The sequence below is a fragment of the Taudactylus pleione genome, unplaced genomic scaffold, assembly GCF_031769625.1.
Source record: "Taudactylus pleione unplaced genomic scaffold, aTauple2 ptg000978l, whole genome shotgun sequence".
Classification (NCBI taxonomy): Eukaryota; Metazoa; Chordata; class Amphibia; order Anura; family Myobatrachidae; genus Taudactylus; species Taudactylus pleione.
In genome coordinates, this window is record NW_028285379.1 from 897894 (window position 1) to 925107 (window position 27214).

At 51.0% G+C, this 27214-nt stretch overlaps 1 protein-coding gene across 1 annotated transcript in view; it reads left to right on the forward strand.

Annotated features, from left to right (window-relative positions):
* The window catches only part of HASPIN (histone H3 associated protein kinase), a 104948-nt gene that overhangs the window by 66625 nt on the left and 11109 nt on the right, over positions 1-27214 (forward strand). The window contains exons 9-15 of the mRNA XM_088460774.1: positions 1776-1861; positions 6660-6722; positions 16380-16471; positions 16622-16701; positions 16781-16869; positions 23984-24126; positions 24644-24746. Coding sequence (XP_088316900.1) covers positions 1776-1861; positions 6660-6722; positions 16380-16471; positions 16622-16701; positions 16781-16869; positions 23984-24126; positions 24644-24746 — 656 coding nt within the window. The remainder of the gene's footprint in view (positions 1-1775; positions 1862-6659; positions 6723-16379; positions 16472-16621; positions 16702-16780; positions 16870-23983; positions 24127-24643; positions 24747-27214) is intronic.

Here is a 27214-nt window from a genome sequence, read left to right on the forward strand (position 1 = left end):
GCTAAACAAGTCAGGTGTTAAATCCTTTACTGAACTCCAGGAAAATTGGTCGATCCCACATTCTGAATTCTGGAAATACTTACAGGCTCGCCACTTTCTGACTTCCGCAGATAGATTATTAACAGCTTCTAACAGAGACCTAACTCCATGTGAGAAATGGTGTATATCACCAACTTCTCCTTCCCGCACTATTTCTGCCATATACCAGCTGCTCTTATCCAATCCTTCCTCTCCTATTCCTCCATGGGCAAAAAAATGGGAACTAGATTTGGGTATTTTCCTCACAGCTCAAGAATGGCCAACTGTGCTTCTTAAAACCCACTGTAGCTCAGTTTGCACAAAGGTAAAGGAAACTCAATATAAGATCTTAATGAGAGGTATAGACACCCTACTCTACTACATGCCATGTTTCCAGCGTAATCCGGCTCTTGCTGGAGATGTCTTAAAGCCCCTGGATCCCTGTGACATATATGGTGGGACTAAATTTTGGTCAGAAGTTCTCTCCACGTCGCAACAAATTCTAGGCACCCCTGTCCCTACGGACCCGGCATTCTACTTAATCATTCACATACCCCATTGGGAAGTTACAAGAAATTTTTATCGCGCCATCTCAGTAATGCAGCAAGGGCAGTTATTCCAATTTTTTGGAATTCCTGCAAGTCCCCTACTCGTAAAGAATGGTTACAGATAATTGATTACTATCTCTAAATGGAAGACCTCTTATTCTACCAACAGGCCCTCTATTTTCACTAACATTTGGTCCGCATGGTTAGAGTATAATACCTCTGCGGAATTTAAAAACTGTGTCTTCAACCTACCCAACCACGTAACATGATCTGGATTACTTTCATATAGCTATAATTAATCTCTAATACAAGATGACCCTCTTCCTTCCCTCCACTCCCCCCTTCTGACAATCCTTCTGTCCTTTTTTTCTTCCTTTATTTTGTCCTCCCTGTTTTATTCAATACAAATTGTGTTTTTCATATAAATTTGTAAAATTGGATTCCAACCTATATAAATTTTGATATGGATATGTTGGTGTTATTTGTGCCTTTATATATCTGTACTTTCTCTCTTTGGAATCTTGAATAAAAACATTGCACAAAAAAAAAATGTATTCTGTTTCGGGACCGTTGCGGTGTCTGATAAACAGCTGTAGGAGATGAAGCTTTCATAGTGTCTCGGGCTGATGGAAATGAGGTGGACATCATATCAGACGCTTAAACGTGGCGCAATTCTTATAGAAGCTCATCCAGGCGCCCTGTTCTCTTATGTCATGGTGATGGCCTTGGTTATAGGCTCCTTGTTCTCTTATGTCATGGTGATGACCTTGGTTACAGGTGCCCTGTTCTCTTATAATGTCATGGTGATGGCCTTGGTTATAGGCTCCTTGTTCTCTTATAATGTCATGGTGATGGCCTTGGTTATAGGCTCCTTGTTCTCTTATAATGTCATGGTGATGGCCTTGGTTATAGGTGCCCTATTCTCTTACAATGTCATGGTGATGGCCTTGGTTATAGGCGCTCTGTACTCTTATAATGTCATGGTGATGGCCTTAGTTATAGGCTCCTTGTTCTCTTATAATGTCATGGTGATGGTCTTGATTATAGGCGCCCTGTACTCTTATAATGTCATGGTGATGGCCTTGGTTATAGGTGACCTGTATATAAAATGTCTCCTGTCTCGTACCTTAGTTATACAGTGTGGCCTCTGCGCCTGCTCCCGGTCACTGCGGCTCGCGGTTAGCTGATGTATCGCTCTCTCCCGCACAGGTGATCCCCATTGAAGGCTCTCAGAAGATCAATGGAGAACATCAAAAAAGTTTTGCAGAAATTCTGCAAGAAATCATAATCTCAAAGTGAGTAAGCGCTGCTCTCAGGGGACCGTAAAGCTCTTATAGTATCTCTATATGGAGGCTCTGATGCGGGGGCGGTAGTCGACCTTTAGTATTCCCAACTGCTGTGGAACTACACATCCCAGCATGCCCTGCCACAGGTACTCTGTTAGGGCTTGCTAACTGTGCTGTGCATGCTGGGATGTGTAGTCTCACAGCAGATGGAGTCACACAGGTTCCCTTCTCCTGGTGTAATGGAAGGTGACGGAGTCCCTCTTTATTACAGGTGACCATACACCTCCATGTGTGGTAACCCGATAGCGGCTCGCTGCCAGTCCTGTCTGATCTTCTCTTCACTATGAGGAGCTGACTAGGACACCTTGTCGTGTGGTAGATGGGTATAGGATGGCCTGCAGGGGGTACAGGCATGTCTGGGCTGGGTAAAACCCATAGTACCTGAGAATTGCCCCCTGGAGCCCAGTCAGCTGCCCCCTTACAGGATGCACAGTGCCGTCACTGCTGGTAACGCTGCGCTAACATACCTGCCAAGCTCTGTGTGCAGCCGTAGTAATGTACCAGTGTGTGCGCGTAACCAATGGGCATGCAGGGGGGGGTATAAATGTGTGCCGAGGTGGGTGTAGAGGCTGATATAGCCACATGTCAGAGGGGATGTATTGGCGCAGGCTGGCATACTAATGTGCTCTGGGACACACAGATGGTGGTGTATTAGTGCTCTGGGACACACAGATGGTGGTGTATTAGTGCTCTGGGACACACAGATGGTGGTGTATTAGTGCTCTGGGACACACAGATGGTGGTGTATTAGTGCTCTGGGACACACAGATGGTGGTGTATTAGTGCTCTGGGACACACAGATGGTGGTGTATTAGTGCTCTGGGACACACAGATGGTGGTGTATTAGTGCTCTGGGACACACAGATGGTGGTGTATTAGTGCTCTGGGACACACAGATGGTGGTGTATTAGTGCTCTGGGACACACAGATGGTGGTGTATTAGTGCTCTGGGACACACAGATGGTGGTGTATTAGTGCTCTGGGACACACAGATGGTGGTGTATTAGTGCTCTGGGACACACAGATGGTGGTGTATTAGTGCTCTGGGACACACAGATGGTGGTGTATTAGTGCTCTGGGACACACAGATGGTGGTGTATTAGTGCTCTGGGACACACAGATGGTGGTGTATTAGTGCTCTGGGACACACAGATGGTGGTGTATTAGTGCTCTGGGACACACAGATGGTGGTGTATTAGTGCTCTGGGACACACAGATGGTGGTGTATTAGTGCTCTGGGACACACAGATGGTGGTGTATTAGTGCTCTGGGACACACAGATGGTGGTGTATTAGTGCTCTGGGACACACAGATGGTGGTGTATTAGTGCTCTGGGACACACAGATGGTGGTGTATTAGTGCTCTGGGACACACAGATGGTGGTGTATTAGTGCTCTGGGACACACAGATGGTGGTGTATTAGTGCTCTGGGACACACAGATGGTGGTGTATTAGTGCTCTGGGACACACAGATGGTGGTGTATTAGTGCTCTGGGACACACAGATGGTGGTGTATTAGTGCTCTGGGACACACAGATGGTGGTGTATTAGTGCTCTGGGACACACAGATGGTGGTGTATTAGTGCTCTGGGACACACAGATGGTGGTGTATTAGTGCTCTGGGACACACAGATGGTGGTGTATTAGTGCTCTGGGACACACAGATGGTGGTGTATTAGTGCTCTGGGACACACAGATGGTGGTGTATTAGTGCTCTGGGACACACAGATGGTGGTGTATTAGTGCTCTGGGACACACAGATGGTGGTGTATTAGTGCTCTGGGACACACAGATGGTGGTGTATTAGTGCTCTGGGACACACAGATGGTGGTGTATTAGTGCTCTGGGACACACAGATGGTGGTGTATTAGTGCTCTGGGACACACAGATGGTGGTGTATTAGTGCTCTGGGACACACAGATGGTGGTGTATTAGTGCTCTGGGACACACAGATGGTGGTGTATTAGTGCTCTGGGACACACAGATGGTGGTGTATTAGTGCTCTGGGACACACAGATGGTGGTGTATTAGTGCTCTGGGACACACAGATGGTGGTGTATTAGTGCTCTGGGACACACAGATGGTGGTGTATTAGTGCTCTGGGACACACAGATGGTGGTGTATTAGTGCTCTGGGACACACAGATGGTGGTGTATTAGTGCTCTGGGACACACAGATGGTGGTGTATTAGTGCTCTGGGACACACAGATGGTGGTGTATTAGTGCTCTGGGACACACAGATGGTGGTGTATTAGTGCTCTGGGACACACAGATGGTGGTGTATTAGTGCTCTGGGACACACAGATGGTGGTGTATTAGTGCTCTGGGACACACAGATGGTGGTGTATTAGTGCTCTGGGACACACAGATGGTGGTGTATTAGTGCTCTGGGACACACAGATGGTGGTGTATTAGTGCTCTGGGACACACAGATGGTGGTGTATTAGTGCTCTGGGACACACAGATGGTGGTGTATTAGTGCTCTGGGACACACAGATGGTGGTGTATTAGTGCTCTGGGACACACAGATGGTGGTGTATTAGTGCTCTGGGACACACAGATGGTGGTGTATTAGTGCTCTGGGACACACAGATGGTGGTGTATTAGTGCTCTGGGACACACAGATGGTGGTGTATTAGTGCTCTGGGACACACAGATGGTGGTGTATTAGTGCTCTGGGACACACAGATGGTGGTGTATTAGTGCTCTGGGACACACAGATGGTGGTGTATTAGTGCTCTGGGACACACAGATGGTGGTGTATTAGTGCTCTGGGACACACAGATGGTGGTGTATTAGTGCTCTGGGACACACAGATGGTGGTGTATTAGTGCTCTGGGACACACAGATGGTGGTGTATTAGTGCTCTGGGACACACAGATGGTGGTGTATTAGTGCTCTGGGACACACAGATGGTGGTGTATTAGTGCTCTGGGACACACAGATGGTGGTGTATTAGTGCTCTGGGACACACAGATGGTGGTGTATTAGTGCTCTGGGACACACAGATGGTGGTGTATTAGTGCTCTGGGACACACAGATGGTGGTGTATTAGTGCTCTGGGACACACAGATGGTGGTGTATTAGTGCTCTGGGACACACAGATGGTGGTGTATTAGTGCTCTGGGACACACAGATGGTGGTGTATTAGTGCTCTGGGACACACAGATGGTGGTGTATTAGTGCTCTGGGACACACAGATGGTGGTGTATTAGTGCTCTGGGACACACAGATGGTGGTGTATTAGTGCTCTGGGACACACAGATGGTGGTGTATTAGTGCTCTGGGACACACAGATGGTGGTGTATTAGTGCTCTGGGACACACAGATGGTGGTGTATTAGTGCTCTGGGACACACAGATGGTGGTGTATTAGTGCTCTGGGACACACAGATGGTGGTGTATTAGTGCTCTGGGACACACAGATGGTGGTGTATTAGTGCTCTGGGACACACAGATGGTGGTGTATTAGTGCTCTGGGACACACAGATGGTGGTGTATTAGTGCTCTGGGACACACAGATGGTGGTGTATTAGTGCTCTGGGACACACAGATGGTGGTGTATTAGTGCTCTGGGACACACAGATGGTGGTGTATTAGTGCTCTGGGACACACAGATGGTGGTGTATTAGTGCTCTGGGACACACAGATGGTGGTGTATTAGTGCTCTGGGACACACAGATGGTGGTGTATTAGTGCTCTGGGACACACAGATGGTGGTGTATTAGTGCTCTGGGACACACAGATGGTGGTGTATTAGTGCTCTGGGACACACAGATGGTGGTGTATTAGTGCTCTGGGACACACAGATGGTGGTGTATTAGTGCTCTGGGACACACAGATGGTGGTGTATTAGTGCTCTGGGACACACAGATGGTGGTGTATTAGTGCTCTGGGACACACAGATGGTGGTGTATTAGTGCTCTGGGACACACAGATGGTGGTGTATTAGTGCTCTGGGACACACAGATGGTGGTGTATTAGTGCTCTGGGACACACAGATGGTGGTGTATTAGTGCTCTGGGACACACAGATGGTGGTGTATTAGTGCTCTGGGACACACAGATGGTGGTGTATTAGTGCTCTGGGACACACAGATGGTGGTGTATTAGTGCTCTGGGACACACAGATGGTGGTGTATTAGTGCTCTGGGACACACAGATGGTGGTGTATTAGTGCTCTGGGACACACAGATGGTGGTGTATTAGTGCTCTGGGACACACAGATGGTGGTGTATTAGTGCTCTGGGACACACAGATGGTGGTGTATTAGTGCTCTGGGACACACAGATGGTGGTGTATTAGTGCTCTGGGACACACAGATGGTGGTGTATTAGTGCTCTGGGACACACAGATGGTGGTGTATTAGTGCTCTGGGACACACAGATGGTGGTGTATTAGTGCTCTGGGACACACAGATGGTGGTGTATTAGTGCTCTGGGACACACAGATGGTGGTGTATTAGTGCTCTGGGACACACAGATGGTGGTGTATTAGTGCTCTGGGACACACAGATGGTGGTGTATTAGTGCTCTGGGACACACAGATGGTGGTGTATTAGTGCTCTGGGACACACAGATGGTGGTGTATTAGTGCTCTGGGACACACAGATGGTGGTGTATTAGTGCTCTGGGACACACAGATGGTGGTGTATTAGTGCACGGGGAGGTACAATGCTGGTCCTTTGGCCTGGGTGACATTGTGGACATGCCGGTCACTGAGTAGACCTTGTCACCTTCCCGTTCTCAGGGAGCTCAGCTTGTTGGGTGGAGAATCTGACAACAGGACCAGCGGCTTCATCAGACTGTATTCGTGAGTTATGGACGTTCCCCTCTCCCACATGTTATACCGACACTTGGTGCCCCCACTTTCCTCTACCCGCTCTTGTCACAGTACACCCCCTGTGTTATACCCCCTCTGTCACATTACACCCCCTATGTTATACCCCCTCTGTCACAGTACACCCCCTATGTTATACCCCCTCTCTGTCACAGTACACCCCCTATGTTATACCCGCTCTCTGTCACAGTACAACCCCTATGTTATACCCGCTCTCTGTCACAGTACAACCCCTATGTTATACCCCCCCTGTAGTGTGTGTATGGGGCTCTCAGCAGGGCATAATGTAGTGTGTATGTATCGGGCTATGAGCGAGGATAATGTAGTGTGTATGTATGGGGCTTTGAGCGAGGATAATGTAGTGTGTATGTATGGGGCTATGAGCGAGGATAATGTAGTGTGTATGTATGGGGCTATGAGCAATGATAATTTAGTGTGTGTATGGGGCTATGAGCGAGGATAACGTAGTGTGTGTATGGGGCTCTCAGCAGGGGATAATGTAGTGTGTATGTATCGGGCTATGAGCGAGGATAATGTAGTGTGTATGTATGGGGCTATGAGCAATGATAATTTAGTGTGTGTATTTGGCTATAAGCGAGGATAATGTAGTGTGTGTGTGTGTGTGTGTATGGGGGCTCTCAGTGGGGATAATGTAGTGTGTGTGTATGGGGGCTCTTAGTGGGGATAATGCAGTGTGTGTATGGGGCTCTCAGTGGGGATAATGTAGTGTGTGTGTATGGGGCTCTCAGTTGGGATAATGTAGTGTGTGTGTATGGGGCCTCTCAGTGGGGATAATGTAGTGTGTGTGTATATGGGGCCTCTCAGTGGAGATAATATGTGTGTGTATGGGGGCTCTCAGTGGGGATAATGTAGTGTGTGTGTGTGGGGCTCTCAATGGGTATAATGCAGTGTGTATTGGGGCTCTCAGTGGGGATAATGTAGTGTGTGTGTGTATGGGGCTCTAAGTGGGGATAGTGTATGTATGTGTGGTTATGGGGCTCTCAGTGGGGATACTGTATGTGTGTATGGGGGCTCTCAGTGGGGATAATATAGTGTGTGTATGGGGGCTCTCAGTGGGGATAATATAGTGTGTGTATGGGGACTCTCAGTGGGGATAATATAGTGTGTGTATGGGGACTCAGTGGGGATAATGTAGTGTGTGTGTATGGGGGCTCTTAGTGGGGATAATGCAGTGTGTGTATGGGGGCTCTCAGTGGGGATAATGTAGTGTATGTGTATGGGGCTCTCAGTGGGGATAATGTAGTGTGTGTGGGGTATAATGTATGTGTGAATGGGGGCTCTCAGTGGGGGTAATGTATGTGTGTGGCTATGAGCGAGGATAATGTAGTGTGTGGGGATAATGTATGTGTGTATGGGGCTATAAGCGAGGATAATGTAGTGTGTGTGTATGGGGGCTCTCAGTGGGGATAATGTATGTGTGTATGGGGCTCTGAGCGAGGATAATGTATTGTGTATGTATGGGGCTCTGAGCGAGGATAATGTAGTGTGTGTGTATGGGGCTCTCAGTGGGGATAATGTATTGTGTGTGTGCATGTGTGTATTGGGCTCTCAGTGGGGATAATGTATTGTATATGTTTATGGGCCTCTCAGTGGGGATAATGTAGTGTGTGTATGGGGCTCTCAGTGGGGATAATGTATTGTGTGTGTGTGTGTATGGGGCTCTGAGCGAGGATAATGTATTGTATGTGTGTATGGGGCTCTCAGTGGGGATAATGTATTGTATGTGTATGTTTCTACTTCAGGGTCCATAGGGTATCCACAGGATACCTTGGGGTATAGGTGTGACGTCAGTCGCAGGGCACCAAAGAGTTAAGCTTTCAGCCTCCCAGGATGCACTAGGTCCCCCTCCTATACCCCGCCCCCGGGCCAAGGCACCTCAGTTTAGTTTGGTGCCCGGCCGGAGTCGGGTGCACCTGTTGGAGTGGGGGCTAGAAGAGCCCCTGAAGCTTATTCTTCATGCAGCTGTGGCTGCACAACTGGATGTACAGCATGGACAGTCAGTCCTGACGTCCATGCTGTCTTCCCTACACCCCGCCGGTACCAGAACGCCGGTACTGATCCGGGGATGCTGGTGGGCGTCTGGGGTCACAGCTAGCGGTGACCCCAGATGCTCCGGACCATGGCCGGATTCAAGGGGGACAGAGGTAAGCAGCGGGGTCCCGCGGTGGGTCCCCGCTGATCACATGGTCCTAAGTCCCCAGGCAGGGGGCTCCCTGGGGACTGGCTGCAGCGTGGAGCCAGGCGACCAACCTGCGCTTCCACTACCCCCTGGGACAGCGGACCGCAGCAGAGCGGTAGCACTGCGGCGTCCCAGGGGTTAAATGCATGCCAGGGGAGCGCGCCTTCCCTGTCTCACAGCCGGCGCCTCCCCCGCTGCACACAGCCCTCTCTGCATGCTGCCGACTGGTCCTGTGGCAGCGCTCCTCCCCCAGGCCAGCCTCCTCTCTGCTCCTCGGCGGCCATCTTCTCCAGAACGCATGGTGAACGCTGCTGGAAGCGCTGGACGGAAGCATCGTGGTCTGGGTCCCCCCGCATACCTCTCCTCCGCTGTGGCTCAGGTCTGTGTATGCAGCGCTGTGTCCTACCAGGCCCTGTGTCTGTGTAGTTGAGTGATCAGCGCTGTTAGTGCAGGAATTGTTATTTCTCTGCATTGTATGTGACTGTGCTAGCGCTGCTGCCTGTAATCTTTTCTTCTCTAAACTGTCAGCTTTATTACTGTCCCTGTTCTTTCTGCTAAAGCCCTTGCGGTGCGGTGCTGCAGGGTGGTCTCTCGCCTATTTAATACTTAATTGGTGAGAGAGGTCACATACGTGGTGCCATCATGTCTGAAAGTGATTTTCCCCTCCGGCTACAGTGTACCACGTGCAAAGTACCGTTAGCGGAGGGGGAGGGTAGCGCGGAGGGCCTTTGCCGGCAGTGTTTGTCCATGGCGCGGCCTATTACGGTTACAGCACCGGTACAGGAGCCGCCCTGGGCTTGTTTCGCTCAGGCGTTAACAGCTTTAGTGGGCCAGTTAGCTCCGCAGCCCGCGTTTACTCCGATGGGTTTGTCCCAGCAGTCTGTGGTGTCGTCACCCATGCAGGGGTTCCCACGACAATTGGTGGTACCCCACAGTCTCCCTATTTCCCCGCTCCCGGGTTCTCAGGAGCCAGCGTGGGTTAACTCCCTGACGAGTTCTGTACAGCACTTGTCGGATGTGTTGCAAGGGGAGTCTGTGATGCGGCCTCATAAACGGCCGGTGGCGTCTCTGTCCGCTCCTTATGAGGATGACGAAGGGACGTCTGATGATGGGGAGATTCTAGATCCTTACGATCAGGAACCTCTCCATACTAAGGACGCTGATGCTAAGTCCAAAGTATATATTCCTGGACTTATTCGGGCGGTCCGCACAGCCTTTGTGATTGAGGACGAAGTTCCCCCAGCGGCTAAATCTAAGTATGCCTTTTTCAAAGATGTGAAGGGCGATGCCACAGTCTTTCCTCTTTCGGGTCAGTTGGTGGACCATTTAGAGGAGGCGTGGAAACAACCTGGCAAAAGATACCAGCCGCAGAGTCGCCTGGCGGTGGCTTATCCGTTCGCGGATAATTATTTTGCGAAGTGGGAATCCCCTCCACAGGTGGATTCTCACGTGACCCGTCTTGTCCGTAGTGCCACATTGCCGATGCCATCCATGTCCTCCCTTAAGGATGCTACGGACCGCAAGGTAGAAATCTGCCTGAAGTCCGCTTATTCCCTTGCAGGGGGGGCAGCACGGCCGGCTATGGCCATTTGCTGGGTTGCCAGAGCGATGGAGCGCTGGGCGGATTCATTAGAGGCTTCTTTTGAATCCGACTGTCCGGCCGATCAGGCGGAGTTGATTGGCAATCTCCGTGATTCGGCCACCTACATCAACGAGGCGGCTCTAGACATTAGTACTCTGGTGTCTAGAATTTCTTCAGCAGCGGTAGCTGCTCGTCGCACCTTGTGGCTGCGATCCTGGAAGGCGGACGCAGATTCCAAGAAAGGTCTGGAAGCGTTGCCGTTTACCGGAGAAGTTCTCTTCGGTCCGGATCTGGATAAGATTGTGGCCACGCTGGCGGCAGCCAAATCTGCCTGTCTCCCGTCGGCCGCTGCTCCTTCTGGTTCGGGACCATCGTCCTTTCGGTCATCTAGGGCCCAGGGCAGGCCCAAACCACAGTCGTTTCCTCGACAGGCTGGCCCTAAGAAATCGGTCAAGCCCCGGAAGCAGGCATGGAGTACCAGACGTCCGGCCCCCAAGCCAGATGACAAGCCTGCGGCCTGACGGTCCGGGCCTCCCTTTGGGGGATCCCAGGGTGGGAGGCCGCCTGCTACAGTTCGCCCAGTGTTGGTCGACCACTACGACAGACACTTGGGTTCTGGAGGTGGTTTCTCACGGATACGCCCTCTCCTTCCGGCACAGACCCCCGGCTCGCTTCTTCACCACGGGTCTCCCATCAGACCGGAACAAGGCTACGGAGCTGCGGAAGGTATTGCACACTATGCTCCAGGCTGGAGTTATAGTGGCGGTTCCATTCTCCCAGAGGGGCCAGGGTTTCTATTCAAATCTATTTTTGGTACAGAAACCCAATGGGTCATATCGTCCGATTCTCAACCTCAAAGCACTCAACAAGTCTTTGCGGGTCCCGAAGTTTCGGATGGAGACCCTACGGTCCATCATTCTGGCGCTGGAACCTGGGGACTACTTGGTGTCATTGGACATACAGGACGCTTACCTGCATGTCCCTATTCTTTGGCGCCATCAACAGTTCCTCAGGTTCGCAATCAGCAGCGACCACTTCCAGTTTCGGGCGTTACCTTTTGGCCTGGCAACAGCACCACGTGTTTTCACCAAGGTGATGGCGGTCATGGCGGCTTCTCTGCGGCTGCAGGGAGTCCGCATGTTGCCGTATTTGGACGACCTGTTATTGGTGGCAGGATCTCCAGAGCTCCTGTTACGCCACTTGGACCTGACCATTGCACTGCGGCAACGGCACGGCTGGCTAATCAACTGGCAGAAGTCCACTCTAATCCCGTCTCGGAGGATTCTGCATCTTGGAGCCTTATTGGACTCGGGACAGCAAAGGATCTTCGTGACGGAGGACAAGATCTCTGCTTTACAGTCAAGGGTGCGCAGTTGTCTGCACAGCCGCCGGGTGTCCTTACACTCGGCGATGAGGTTACTGGGCTCCATGGTGTCGGTGTTCGACATGGTGGAATACGCCCAGTTTCACTCCAGACCTCTGCAGCACCTGATCCTGTCCAAGTGAAACGGGCTGACTCAGTCTCTGAAGTCCCAGACGATTGTGCTCACCCAGGAGGTTCGCCTGTCCCTTACGTGGTGGTTACAGACGACCCACCTCAACAAGGGACGTCCGTTCTGGGTTCCAAATTGGGTCCTGTTGACAACGGACGCCAGTCTTCGGGGCTGGGGAGCAGTTTCGGGTCCACACTTGTTCCAGGGCAGGTGGACGCCGACAGAAGCAGAGCTGTCCAATAAATATCTTGGAACTCCGTGCGGTCTTCAATGCTCTCCAGCAGGCACAGCGGTTTCTCCAGGGTCGCCCGGTGCAGGTCCAGTCGGACAACGCTACCACCGTGGCCTACATAAACAGGCAAGGAGGAACTCGCAGTCGGGCGGCTCTCGTAGAGGTCTCTCGGATCCTGGTTTGGGCGGAGCGCAATCTTCCGGCCATATCAGCGGTCTTCATCCCGGGAGTGCTCAATTGGGAGGCGGACTTTCTAAGTCGCCAGGACGTTCATCCGGGGGAATGGTCCCTGCACCCGGACGTTTTTCAACTACTGGTGGACAGGTGGGGTCTTCCAGAAATCGACCTCATGGCGTCCCGGCACAACAACAAGTTGCCGGTGTACGGGTCTCGCACAAGAGACGAAGGGGCGTCTCTGGTGGATGCTCTGTCCGTCCGGTGGACGTTCCGGTTCGCATACCTGTTCCCTCCGGTCTCCCTTCTTCCACGGGTAATCCGGAAATTCAAACAGGAAGGAGGGACGCTCCTGTTGATAGCTCCCGCGTGGCCCAGACGGCACTGGTTCTCAGACCTTCAGGGTCTGTCCGTGGACATTCCTCTGCGGTTGCCGCTACGACCGGACCTTCTGTCTCAGGGTCCTTGCCTTCACCCGGACCTGACTCGGCTGTCTTTGACGGCGTGGCTGTTGAGACGGCCATGCTGAGGTCCCGGGGGTTTTCCAGCTCTGTGGTGCGTACCATGTTGCGAGCTCGGAAACCGTCTTCCGCGAGGATATACCATCGCGTGTGGCATACGTTCTTCCAGTGGTGTCGACCGAGAGGTTATGCACCGCGGGAGTTTCGTCTGTCTCGGATTCTCGCCTTCCTGCAAGCGGGACTAGATCATGGGCTTCGCCTTGCTTCTTTGAAGGTACAGGTTTCGGCCCTATCTGTCTGGTTTCACCGTAGGATTGCTACAATCCCGGATGTGCGCACCTTTATGCAGGGTGTTCTCCGCATTCAGCCGCCCTTTGTTCCACCTGTGGCGCCTTGGGATTTGGCTGTGGTCCTGAGGGCTCTCCAAGGACCGCCGTTTGAACCACTGGGCTCAGTGGATCTTAAATGGCTAACAGCTAAGACTGTTTTCCTTCTGGCCATTGCTTCGGCCAGACGTGTTTCTGAGTTAGGGGCTCTTTCTTGTAGACCCCCTTTCTTGGTTTTTTATGGGAACAGGGCAGTGCTCCGCACTCGGCCCGAGTTTCTTCCCAAAGTTGTTTCCCAGTTTCATATTAACGAGGAAATAGTTGTTCCGGCCTTTAACTCACGGGTCTTTCCGTGGGTGAGGCCTCTTTGGATGTTGTGCGGGCCTTAAGGACTTATGTTGACCGCACTTCTTCGTTTAGGAAGTCGGACGCTTTGTTTGTCCTCTTTGGCTTCCGTAAAAAGGGTTGGCCTGCTTCAAAGCAAACTTTGGCAGCCTGGATCCGTATGGCTATTTCTGAAGCTTATCTTCATGAAGGCCTACCGGTCCCTCCTTCTCTGAAGGCTCATTCCACTAGGTCTGTGGGTCCTTCGTGGGCAGCTCGACGTGGTGCCTCGGCAGTTCAGATCTGCAAGGCTGCTACGTGGTCTTCTGTCCATACCTTCGTGAGGTATTACAGGTTTGACACCTTCGCCTCTCAGGATGCTTCCTTCGGGCGGCGGATTCTCCTTTCTGCACAGGAGCGTCCCCACCCTTAAAGGATACTGCTTTGGGACATCCCCAAGGTATCCTGTGGATACCCTATGGACCCTGAAGTAGAAAATATGAGATATGGTAAGAACTTACCCTTGTTATCTCTATTTCTACGAAGTCCATAGGGTTCCACAGGACTCCCGCCCTGTCGCACCTGTGCTGCAGATGGGCTTTGCTCTGGTCACCGGTTTTCCGTCTCCCTCTGGTGAGAATGTGATTCTTGTATGTGTCCAGATCTTTGTTCTCTCTCTTCCTTCTCCTCCTCCGGCCTATGGCTTGGTAACTAACTGAGGTGCCTTGGCCCGGGGGCGGGGTATAGGAGGGGGACCTAGTGCATCCTGGGAGGCTGAAAGCTTAACTCTTTGGTGCCCTGCGACTGACGTCACACCTATACCCCAAGGTATCCTGTGGAACCCTATGGACTTCGTAGAAATAGAGATAACAAGGGTAAGTTCTTACCATATCTCATATTATGCGGCTCTGAGCGAGGATAATGTATTGTATGCGTGTATGGGGCTCTCAGTGGGGATAATGTATTGTATGTGTATGTATGCGGCTCTGAGCGAGGATAATGTATTGTATGTGTGTATGGGGCTCTCAGTGGGGATAATGTATTGTGTGTGTGTGTGTGTGTGTTTGTGTATGGGGCTATGAGCGAGGATAATGTTGTGGTGTGTGTGTGTATAGGGCTCTGAGATTGGATAATGTAGTGCGTGTATGGGGTTCTCAGTGGGGATAATGTATGTGTGTATGGGGCTCTGAGCGGGGATAATGTAGTATGTGTGTATGGGGCTCTGAGCGGGGATAATGTAGTTTGTGTGTATGGGGCTCTGAGTGAGGATAATGTAGTGGGTGTGTATGGGGTTCTCAGTGGGGATAATGTGTGTGTGTGTGTATGGGGCTCTGAGCGAGGATAATGTAGTGTGTGTGTATGGTGCTCTCAGTGGGGATAATGTGTGTGTATGGGGCTCTCAGTGGGGATTATGTATGTGTGTGTGTGTGTATGGGGCTCTGAGTGAGGATAATGTAGTGTGTGTGTGGTGGGGGGGCTCTCAGTGGGGATAATGTATTGTGTGTGTGTATGGGGCTCTGAGCGAGGATAATGTATTGTATGTGTGTATGGGGCTCTCAGTGGGGATAATGTATTGTATGTGTATGTATGCGGCTCTGAGCGAGGATAATGTATTGTATGTGTGTATGGGGCTCTCAGTGGGGATAATGTATTGTGTGTGTGTGTGTGTGTTTGTGTATGGGGCTATGAGCGAGGATAATGTTGTGGTGTGTGTGTGTATAGGGCTCTGAGATTGGATAACGTAGTGCGTGTGTATGGGGTTCTCAGTGGGGATAATGTATGTGTGTATGGGGCTCTGAGCGGGGATAATGTAGTTTGTGTGTATGGGGCTCTGAGTGAGGATAATGTAGTGGGTGTGTATGGGGTTCTCAGTGGGGATAATGTGTGTGTGTGTGTATGGGGCTCTGAGCGAGGATAATGTAGTGTGTGTATGGTGCTCTCAGTGGGGATAATGTGTGTGTATGGGGCTCTCAGTGGGGATTATGTATGTGTGTGTGTATGGGGCTCTGAGTGAGGATAATGTAGTGTGTGTGTGCTGGGGGGGCTCTCAGTGGGGATAATGTAGTGTGTGTATGGGGCACTGAGCGAGGATAATGTAGTGTGTGTGTGTATATGGGGGCTCTCGGTTGGGATAGTTTGTGTGTATGGGGACTCTCAGTGGCGATAATGTAGTGTGTATGGGGACTCTCAGTGGCGATAATGTAGTGTGTATGGGGGCTCTCAGTGGGGATAATGTATGTGTGCATGGGGGCTCTCAGTGGGGATAATGTATGTGTGTATGGGGGCACAGTGGGGATAATGTATGTGTGTATGGGGCTCTCAGTGGGGATAATGTAGTGTATGTGTATGGGGGCTCTCAGTGGGGATAATGTATGTGTGCATGGGGGCTCTCAGTGGGGATAATGTTTGTGTATGGGTGCACAGTGGGGATTATGTATGTATGGGGGCTCTCAGTGGGGATAATGTAGTGTGTGTGTATGGGGGCTCTCAGTGGGGATAATGTAGTGTGTATGGGGGCTCTCAGTGGGGATAATGTAGTGTGTATATGGGGGCTCTCAGTGGGGATAATGTAGTGTGTATATGGGGGCTCTCAGTGGGGATAATGTTGTGTGTATATGGGGGCTCTCAGTGGGGATAATGTTGTGTGTATATGGGGGCTCTCAGTGGGGATAATGTAGTGTGTATATGGGGGCTCTCAGTGGGGATAATGTAGTGTGTGTGTATGGGGCTATGAGTGAGGGGCATGCCTCCTTATGTTTTAGTGCAGGAGAGACGCATGGAGCCTATATTGCTGAAGGGTACATCATTCCTGTTACTATTACGCCGTTCTCCTTACAGGGCTCACTGTGTACAGGGGTCCTATCCCCCCGTGCTGCTCTCTGCCTGGGACACTTACACTGAGGAGAAGGGGACGGAGAACGAGCGACCAGGTAAGTGCTGACCCTCTGTATATGGCGACTACACCCCCAGCTGCCGCACCAGGGGGAGGAAAATAAGCCGCTCATTCCTCGGTGTCACCCGTATAAAGCCGTGGCCGCAGATTCCTGTCTCCGTCCTTATTGTGTCTTATGCTCCCACAGATATGTTTGGGCCCAAGCAGCTCTTCATGATTCTGGAGTTTGAGTTTGGGGGTGAAGACTTAGAGCGCATGAGTTCCAAGGTGAGTGCCCAGGTGAGAGAGAGCGTTCATCTTCCCTTGTGCTGCCTGTAGTGTAAGTAACAGCGCTCTCTCCCCCCAGCTCCCCTCCGTGGCGGTCTCCTGTAGTATATTACATCAGGTGGCTGCTGCCTTGGCTGTGGCTGAAGAGGAATTGAGGTTTGAGCACCGGTAAGTGTCTGTATAGTCCATTTATATCTGCACTTCTTTATCACCTGTTCCCTGACATCGTCCCCTCATCAGACCATCAGCGGTTACCCATCCATATAATCTTCTCACCATCCATATAATCTTCTCACCATCCATATAATCTTCTCACCATCCACGTAATCTTCTCACCATCCACGTAATCTTCTCACCTTCCACGTAATCTTCTCACCTTCCACGTAATCTTCTCACCTTCCACGTAATCTTCTCACCTTCCACGTAATCTTCTCACCTTCCACGTAATCTTCTCACCTTCCACGTAATCTTCTCACCTTCCACGTAATCTTCTCACCTTCCACGTAATCTTCTCACCTTCCACGTAATCTTCTCACCTTCCACGTAATCTTCTCACCTTCCACGTAATCTTCTCACCATCCACGTAATCTTCTCACCATCCACGTAATCTTCTCACCATCCACGTAATCTTCTCACCATCCACGTAATCTTCTCACCATCCCCTCACTACACACACTATCATCCCTCCGCTGTTCTGCTTTATGTCCTCTGAGCACAGTCCTAGCGCTGGCTGCTGTGTGATGCGTGACCGGTGCACACTGAACTCCTAGCGCTGTGTGATATGTGACCGGTACACGCTGTACTCCTAGCGCTGTGTGATGTGTGACCGGTACACGCTGTACTCCTAGCGCTGGCTGCTGTGTGATGTGTGACCGGTACACGCTGTACTCCTAGCGCTGGCTGCTGTGTGACCGGTACACGCTGTACTCCTAGCGCTGGCTGCTGTGTGATGTGTGACCGGTACACGCTGTACTCCTAGCGCTGGCTGCTGTGTGATGTGTGACCGGTACACGCTGTACTCCTAGCGCTGGCTGCTGTGTGATGTGTGACCGGTACACGCTGTACTCCTAGCGCTGGCTGCTGTGTGATGTGTGACCGGTACACGCTGTACTCCTAGCGCTGGCTGCTGTGTGATGTGTGACCGGTACACGCTGTACTCCTAGCGCTGGCTGCTGTGTGATGTGTGACCGGTACACGCTGTACTCCTAGCGCTGGCTGCTGTGTGATGTGTGACCGGTACACGCTGTACTCCTAGCGCTGTGTGATGTGTGACCGGTACACGCTGTACTCCTAGCGCTGTGTGATGTGTGACCGGTACACGTTGTACTCCTAGCGCTGGCTGCTGTGTGATGTGTGACCGGTACACGCTGTACTCCTAGCGCTGGCTGCTGTGTGATGTGTGACCGGTACACGCTGTACTCCTAGCGCTGGCTGCTGTGTGATGTGTGACCGGTACACGCTGTACTCCTAGCGCTGGCTGCTGTGTGATGTGTGACCGGTGCACGCTGTACTCCTAGCGCTGGCTGCTGTGTGATGTGTGACCGGTACACGCTGTACTCCTAGCGCTGGCTGCTGTGTGATGTGTGACCGGTACACGCTGTACTCCTAGTGCTGGCTGCTGTGTGATGTGTGACCGGTACACGCTGTACTCCTAGCGCTGGCTGCTGTGTGATATGTGACCGGTACACGCTGTACTCCTAGTGCTGTGTGATGTGTGACCAGTACACGCTGTACTCCTAGCGCTGTGTGATGTGTGACCAGTACACGCTGTACTCCTAGCGCTGGCTGCTGTGTGATGTGTGACCGGTACACGCTGTACTCCTAGCGCTGGCTGCTGTGTGATGTGTGACCGGTACACGCTGTACTCCTAGCGCTGGCTGCTGTGTGATATGTGACCGGTACACGCTGTCCTCCTAGCGCTGGCTGCTGTGTGATGTGTGACTGGTACACGCTGTACTCCTAGCGCTGTGTGATATGTGACCGGTACTTGCGCTGGCTGCTGTATGTAATGTGTTCGGGCAGTCTGCGCAGTTATGCCGATGCTGGATGATTATATGTTTGTCACATGGCCCCCAATTTTTTCCTTTCTACTCCAGGGTCCATAGGGGGTCCACAGGTTTGACCTTGGGGTATAGGTTGGGAACCAAATCCGGGCACCACGCAGTTAAAGCTTTTAGCTCCCAGGATGCACTTGGGTCCACTCTCCCTATAACCCCACCCCCAAGCTAGAGGCACCTCAGTTTAAGTTGGTGCCCGGCTGGAGTCGGGTCACCGTTATCGCAGGGGGCTGATTAGCAGCCACTAAGCTTTAGTTTTGAGTTCACAGTTTTTTCTTACTTTTGGACTCTTCAGAGCGGCAGCGTCGGACTGTCCATAGGACGTCTAAGCTGCCGTTCCATCACCCCGCCGGCACTGAGACGCAAGTTCTGGGGATCCACGGGGAGCAGGCAAGGTCGCTGATCACCGCTTTAAAATGCAGTCCTGTGCCTCCCGTCTCTGGGAACAGACCGGATGCACTGGCAGTGGCGGCGGGACCCCCATACCCCGCGTGGCCACTAGACCACCAGGGAGTTCACGATCGGTGCTGTGAGCCGGCGTCCCGGGGGTTAATAGCCGGCCAGGGGTGGTAGCCTTCCCTGTTACAGCGGCTCCTCCCCTCAGCTCAACACGCCTTTCAGTACCTATAGTCTGGCGTCGCTGAGCTGCTTCCTTCTCGGGCCACGCTTCCTCTGAGGTCTCCAGGCGGCAATTTTCTCTGGTGCAGCTGTAGAAATCTCCTAGGATGACAGTGAGCCCAGTCCCCCTGCGTACCTCACCATCAGGTCAGTGTACACAGCGCTGTAGCCTTCCCAGACACTGAATCTGGCCAGTTGAATGCAGTGACATAGTGCATTCAACTTGCCAGCTTAGCCGGCTAGCCCGGTCCCCCTGTGTACCAGTTACCCTGGCCAGCCCCGTGGCCACGATGCACTGGGAGCCGGCTTCTCTGGGCTCCCAGCGTGTGGCCTCTCCTCTGCACTGGGGTATCGGTAGCTAGCACTCCCGAACCCCAGCGTGCGGCTCTTGCAGTCCTCCCCTCGATGCAGCGCACCAAGGGTTAACTGCCCACATGCTGAGCTGGGGCGCCGGGAGCAATGGTCCCAGTCCCCAGCGGTCAGCGCAAGTTCCCCCTCTGCCGCGCACCGGGGTTAACCAGCGCCACACAGGAAGCCGGCTAGCCCGGTCCCCCCTTCTTGTCGCACTTAGCCCTGCCGTCCGGAACACTTGTCCCGGCGGCAGCAGCTTCCTGCTGTCCTGGGGTGCCGGGAGCGCTGCTCCCGTTCCTCAGTCTGATGCCCACCTCCTCTGCACGGGGGTCGGCGTTCCCGCCCCCTGCGTGCAGCTACGCTGGCCTGTACTGTTGTACGGGGGGCTGGCTTGTACGTGGTGCTCAGCCCTGCAGTCCGGCAGTGGCTTCTGTCTGCCCTGGAGTGCCGGGAGCTAAGCTCCCGCCCCAAGCGTCAAGCACTTAGCTGCTCCCTGCGCTGTCCTGTGGAGCTGGGGCGCCGGGAGCTAGGCTCCCTGTCCCCAGCGTCGGGCACTCCTGTCGCTCTTCCGCAGCTGCCGGAGATAATCCGGGGCTGCAGCACCAATATAAAACCCCCACCCCTGGTGCAGCATGCCGGGGGTTAACCATAGCACTGCCGTGGCCACAGAGCGGGTCAGGCCGCGGCAGCCTAAAACATATTTTACACACCTAGCACCGGTAAACATTTAAACATGGCGCCTAGCGCCATTTGTCCATAAAAAATGGCGTTGCAGCACAGGGGTTAACCCCTTCACCTCGTGTGGCCAGCCTCCGGCCACAGAGGCCTCGGACTACATCTGTTGAGTCTGTTTGTCCTCGGGGACAGCCTAAAGGCCAGTCTTTTCCTAGGCTGTCGGTCTCCACGAGGGCCGCCATACCAGGTTCCGAGCAGACCTGGTCATCCAGACGCCCTGCTTCTTAGACTGAGGGACTGAGTGAGATTCCGACTTTCTCAGTTCGCCAAGTGCTGGTGTCAAGTCACCACGAACGCTTGGGTAAGAGGTGAAGTCTCTCACGGGTGCGCCTTCTCATTGCTCAGACTGCCTCCCCACCTAATTTGCTACACTGGCCTTTCTTCAGACCAGAACAAGGCTTTACAAGTCCAGAAAGCTGTACAGTCCTTGCGATAAGCAGGGGTAATTATGCCAAGCCTGTTATCTCAGCGAAGGACTGGTTATTCTATCTTTCTTTCTGGTGCAGAGGCCGAAGGGTCCTCATTGGCCTATCCTCTATCTGAAATCCCTGAACCAATTCCTAAAGGTGCCTAGGTTCAGGAGGGAACCCCTACGCTCCATCATCCAAGCTATGGATCCTGGGGACTTTATAGTATTGCTGGTTATTCAGGACACGTACCTATAGAGCCCTCTCATCAGCGATAGCTCAGGTTTGCTGTGCCACAGCAACTCTTCCAATTTTCAGGTTCTGCCCTTTGGACTGTCCACAGCCCCACCGGGGTTTACCAGATTTATGGCTTTTATGACAGTCCACCTGTTCAGGGTATACGACTGCTCCTGGGTCCGGGCGACCTCCTGTTCTTTACAGGATCACCAGGATTCTTTGAAGGCATTTCCAGTTATCCATTGCTTCCCTTCACTACGAAGGGTTAATCAACTGGGAAAAAGTCCTCCCTGAATTCCTCACAGGATATGATTCATCTCAGAATCAGAGAATCCTTTCTTACATCAGACAAGATCTCCACTCTTTAACTACAAGCACGCAGATGTCTCCACAGTTGACAAGTGTCTATACACTCTGTCATGTGGGTTCTGGAATCCAGGGTGTCTACCTTCAGAAGGGTGGTGTATGCTCAGTTCTATTCCAGGCCTTTGCAAAGACAGATCCTCTACAGATGGAACGGTTTTCGGAGATGTGTTTGTCTCTATCTGGATAGTTATAGCCATCTCAACTAGGGTAATCCTTACTACGGACGCCAGTCTCTGAGGTGCTGTGACCGGTTTGCTCCCCTTTCGGGGCTGTTGGACGTCTGTCGTTTCCGCCCTGCCAATTAACTTGTTGGAACTTTAAGCTGTCTTGGGCCCTCACTCTGGCCTAACACAGGCTTCATGGTGAACCTGAAACTGTTCAGCCCGACAGTGTCACAACAGTGGCTTACATCTAGGAGACACTGGTCGTTGGGTAGCAATGGCGGGAGTGTCACAAATTCTGACATAGTCCGAGAGTCTCCTCCCGGCCATCTCTGCAGTGTTCATTCCGGGAGTTCTCCATTGGGAAGCGGACTTCCTCAGCCGTCACGACGTGCATCCCGGGTACTGGTTTCTTCTCCAAGAGGTTTCAAATCCTAGTGAGCAGAGGGGGCCAACCAAAGGGGTTCTCATGGCCTTCTGACTCTAACACTGGCAGTGTGTGATAGAGTCCAGCTCTTGAGGTACTGAAGGAACCTTCGGTGACGCATTGTCAGTGAAATGGTCCTTCCACTTTGTGTACCTGTTTCCTCCGGTCTCCCTTCTCCCTCAAGGTCTTTGGAAGTTTTTCAATTGAGACGGAGGTGCTGTCCTGCTAGTGGCTCCTGATTGCCCCGGACATCACGGGTACTTAGATTTTCGGAGTTTCCCCATCGATACTCCATTCCTGCTGCTTCACTATTTGGACCTGTTGTCTCAGGGTCCTTGTTTTGCCCTGGACCTGGATCGTTTGTCTTTGGCTGTGTCCCTACTGTGGTCCTAAGGCTTCCCTGGCTCTGCCATCATTGGGCTTTTTAGAGCACATAGACCAGCTTTTGCTGGGATCTACCACAGACTGTGGCATACATAATTCTTATGGTATCGTCCCTGTCGCTACGATCCTCCGGTGTTTAGGATTTCCAGAAATTCTGGCATTCCTTCCAGCTGGCTTGGGTCTCACCCTCCACCTGGCCTTCCTGAGTGCGGATCTCTACACTGTCAGTATGGTTCGGATGTGGAATTGCTCCACTCTCTGTTATCCGGTTCATCCTTCAGGGTGTTTTCTGGATTATGCCTCCTTTTGTCTCCCCCAGGGGCTCCTTTGGGGTTTAGTAGTGGTTCTTCGTGCCCTCCTGGGACGTTCAGTTGAACCACTGGCTGTGATAGCCATTACTTGGTCTATTGCTTAGTGGAATTGGGAGCGTTCTCAGGTGGCTCCCTCTTCTGATTAGTCCACCATGTCGGGGTTGTGAGTTGCACTCGCCCTGTGGTTTTTAAGTTCCATATTATTCTGGAACTTATGGTACTGACATTTCAGTCACCAGTCCTCTCGTCTGGTGTGGCCTCATTGACTGTGGTCCGGTCTCCGGATTTATGTCATCCATTCAAGTTCCTTCAGGAAATCAGACTCCTTATTTGTGGTCTTTGGATTTCCCAGGAAAGGATGGCTGGCCAATAGACTGACATTGGCTACATGTCTTCGTATGACTATCTCTAGGGCCTACACATAGGCTAGGCCTTTCTGTTTTGGTTGATACTTATTCTACTCGGGCTGTGGCGCCTCGGCTGTTCTGCCTTCCAAGGTGGCCACGTGGTCTTCTGTCCTGACCTTTTTAAGGTTCTATGCATTGGTTTCCTTTGCCTCTCAGGATGCTTCCTTTGGGCGACTATTTCTTCCCTCAGCACAGGAGCGTCCCCACCCTTATAAGGACTGCTTTGGGACATCCCCAATGTCAACCCTGTGGACCCCCTATGGACCCCCACGTAGAAAACAGAGATGGTAAGAACTTACATTTGTTATGTTTCTACGAAGTCCATTGGGTCCACAGGGCGCCCGCCCTGACGCACCTGGCTTCATATGGGCTGTGTTACTGGTCACTGGTTTCAGGTCTCCTTCTCTGTGAGTATGGTTATTGAGTGTTCGTCTTCTCTCTTTCTTTACTCCTCCGGCCTTTGGCTACTTACAAACTGAAGTGCTTCTAGCTTGGGGGCTGGACTATAGGGAGAGTGAACCCAGTGCATCCTGGGAGCTGAAAGCTTTAAACGCGTGGTGCCCAGATTTGGTTCCCAAAGTCAACCCTGTAGACCCTATGGACTTCGTAGAAACAGAGATAACAAAGGTAAGTTCTTACCATATCTCTTGTTTTTACCTTTCGCATTCTGTCTGCCCTGATGGAGTGTAAGCTCTGTAGGACATGGTACTGTCTCCGTCCCTCTATTGTTACATTGCTATAGTCAGGTTTTTTTTATTTTATTGCCTCACGGTCTGATAAGTTGACACTTTATACATTAAATATAATTTTGGTCTCTTCAGGGATCTTCATTGGGGGAATCTCCTGCTAGAGAAATCGCCATCTCGCACTCTGTCCGGCTGTTTACACGGCGAGACCTTCGACATTCCCAGTGCCGGGATACAGGTGAAAATCATTGACTACACCCTGTCTCGTCTGGATAAAGGTGAGCGTTATTCATTGTGTGCCGACATTGCTTACATCCTCATGTAACATAGACCTATCCTTATAAGTTATTTGGGTTGGGGGTGAATGAAAAGTGTGAACAGATATACATTATAATGGTAAATAGCACCCTGTTCAGGGAAGCTTACAATCTACCAGGAGAATGAGCATGCCAGAGACACAAGGATGCTGACGTGTTGTGTGTTATGGCATTGGTGAGGGAAGAGCACAGGGGAGATGTCCGTGTGTCATGGAAGGTGCTCGGCTTTGTGTGTGTGTATGTACATAGCATTCCCCCTGTCTGTCTATAAGGAACAAAGACCTGACCTGTTCTCTGCCGGTTGGGTGGGGCTGGTACTGGCCTCATGTGAATCATTTTACCACTGTGGATCTCCTATATATAATACATGAGAGAGGTGTCTCCTATAACGGTGCTGATCTTCTGTAGTGACTGAGCGGATGGTTCCGCTTTATCCCAAGACTGTCTCTGGAGCGATCACACCCTCTGTCTCTTCCAGATGGGCTGACTGTCTTCTGCGACCTGTCCACAGACGAGGAGCTGTTCCAAGGAGAGGGGGATCTACAATTCGATGTCTATCGAAGCACCAGGCAGGAGAACCAGTAAGTGACTGTGCAAAGTGCCTGCGTCATTAGTGTCATCATATAATGGTATTACTCCTCAGCCATTAGTGTCCTCATATAATGGTATTACTCTCCAGCCATTAGTGTCATCATATAATGGTATTACTCTCCAGCCATTAGTGTCCTCATATAATGGTATTACTCTCCAGCCATTAGTGTCCTCATATAATGGTATTACTCTCCAGCCATTAGTGTCATCATATAATGGTATTACTCCTCAGCCATTAGTGTCCTCATATAATGGTATTACTCTCCAGCCATTAGTGTCATCATATAATGGTATTCCTCAGCCATTAGTGTCATCATATAATGGTATTACTCCTCAGCCATTAGTGTCCTCATATAATGGTATTACTCCTCAGTCATTAGTGTCATCATATAATGGTATTACTCTCCAGCCATTAATGTCATCATATAATGGTATTACTCCTCAGCCATTAGTGTCCTCATATAATGGTATTACTCCTCAGCCATTAGTGTCATCATATAATGGTATTACTCCTCAGTCATTAGTGTCATCATATAATGGTATTACTCTCCAGCCATTAATGTCATCATATAATGGTATTACTCCTCAGCCATTAGTGTCCTCATATAATGGTATTACTCCTCAGCCATTAGTGTCATCATATAATGGTATTACTCCTCAACCATTAGTGTCCTCATATAATGGTATTACTCTCCAGCCATTAGTGTCATCATATAATAGTATTACTCTCCAGTCATTAGTGTCATTATATAATGGTATTACTCCTCAGCCATTAGTGTCATCATATAATGGTATTACTCTCCAGTCATTAATGTCATCATATAATGGTATTACTCCTCGGCCATTAGTGTCATCATATAATGGTATTACTCTCCAGCCATTAGTGTCATCATATAATGGTATTACTCCTCAGCCATTAGTGTCCTCATATAATGGTATTACTCTCCAGCCATTAGTGTCATCATATAATGGTATTACTCCTCAGCCATTAGTGTCATCATATAATGGTATTACTCTCCAGCCATTAGTGTCCTCATATAATGGTATTACTCCTCAGCCATTAGTGTCATCATATAATGGTATTACTCCTCAGTCATTAATGTCATCATATAATGGTATTACTCTCCAGCCATTAGTGTCATTATATAATGGTATTACTCTCCAGCCATTAGTGTCATCATATAATGGTATTACTCCTCAGCCATTAGTGTCCTCATATAATGGTATTACTCTCCAGCCATTAGTGTCATCATATAATGGTATTACTCCTCAGCCATTAGTGTCCTCATATAATGGTATTACTCCTCAGCCATTAGTGTCATCATATAATGGTATTACTCCTCAGCCATTAGTGTCATCATATAATGGTATTACTCTTCAGTCATTAGTAAGTAATAAATAGGACTAACTAACAAAGGTCAGGTAACAAACCATCACCAATGGGGGCGTCCTTAGATATAAAAACTATAGACTATAATTAAGTTTATGATTACACAATAACAATCTAGGTGTTAGTCTTACCAGTAGGAAGTATGTGTGAGCTGGGTGTGTACCCGCCATGGTCTCTGGGTCAGAATAGTGTGGATTACTCTGCAGTAGACACCTTGTGTGTGTATAGTCTGGAGGTTCTCTCTGCTATACCAGTAACCGCGGTGTGTGCGCTTACAGCGAGCGTCTGCGTCAGACGTACTTTCCCCAAGGTGTTATTATTTGTCGGAACTGGCCATTATATATTCCAGGAGTGACTTCCATACGGGAAGGGGGGGGGGGGCGTCTTTGTGTTCAAAACTAACGCATTTCATCCTCTGTATATGGAGGCTCTCAGGGATCCCTATATAGGAATGTATTTGTGTACGCCGACGTTAGTCTGTAACCTTCCCATCTTACGCTGTATACTGTTACTATATATGTAATAACAAGAGATATGGTAAGAACTTACCTTTGTTATCTCTGTTTCTACGAAGTCCATAGGGTCCACAGGGTGACCTTGGGGTATAGCTGGATCCTGGATCCTCGGGCACCACGGAGTTAAAGCTTTTAGCTGCTCCCAGGATGCACTTGGGTCCAACCTCCCCTATACCCCGCCCCCGAGCCACAGGCACCTCAGTTGGTAAGCAGCCCAGGCCGGAGGAGGAGACGAAACAGAGAGAAGGAAGACTGGAACACACAAGAACCATACTCACAGAAATGGGAGACGGAAAACCGGTGACCAGTCACAGAGCCCATATGAAGCCAGGTGCGTCAGGGCGGGTGCCCTGTGGACCCTATGGACTTCGTAGAAACAGAGATAACAAAGGTAAGTTCTTACCATATCTCTTGTTTTCTACTTCAGGGTCCATAGGGGTCCACAGGGTGACCTTGGGGATGTCCCAAAGCAGTCCAACTAAGGGCGGGGACGCTCCTGTGCTGATAGGAGAACCCGGCGCCCAAAGGATGCATCCTGAGAGGCAAAGGTGTC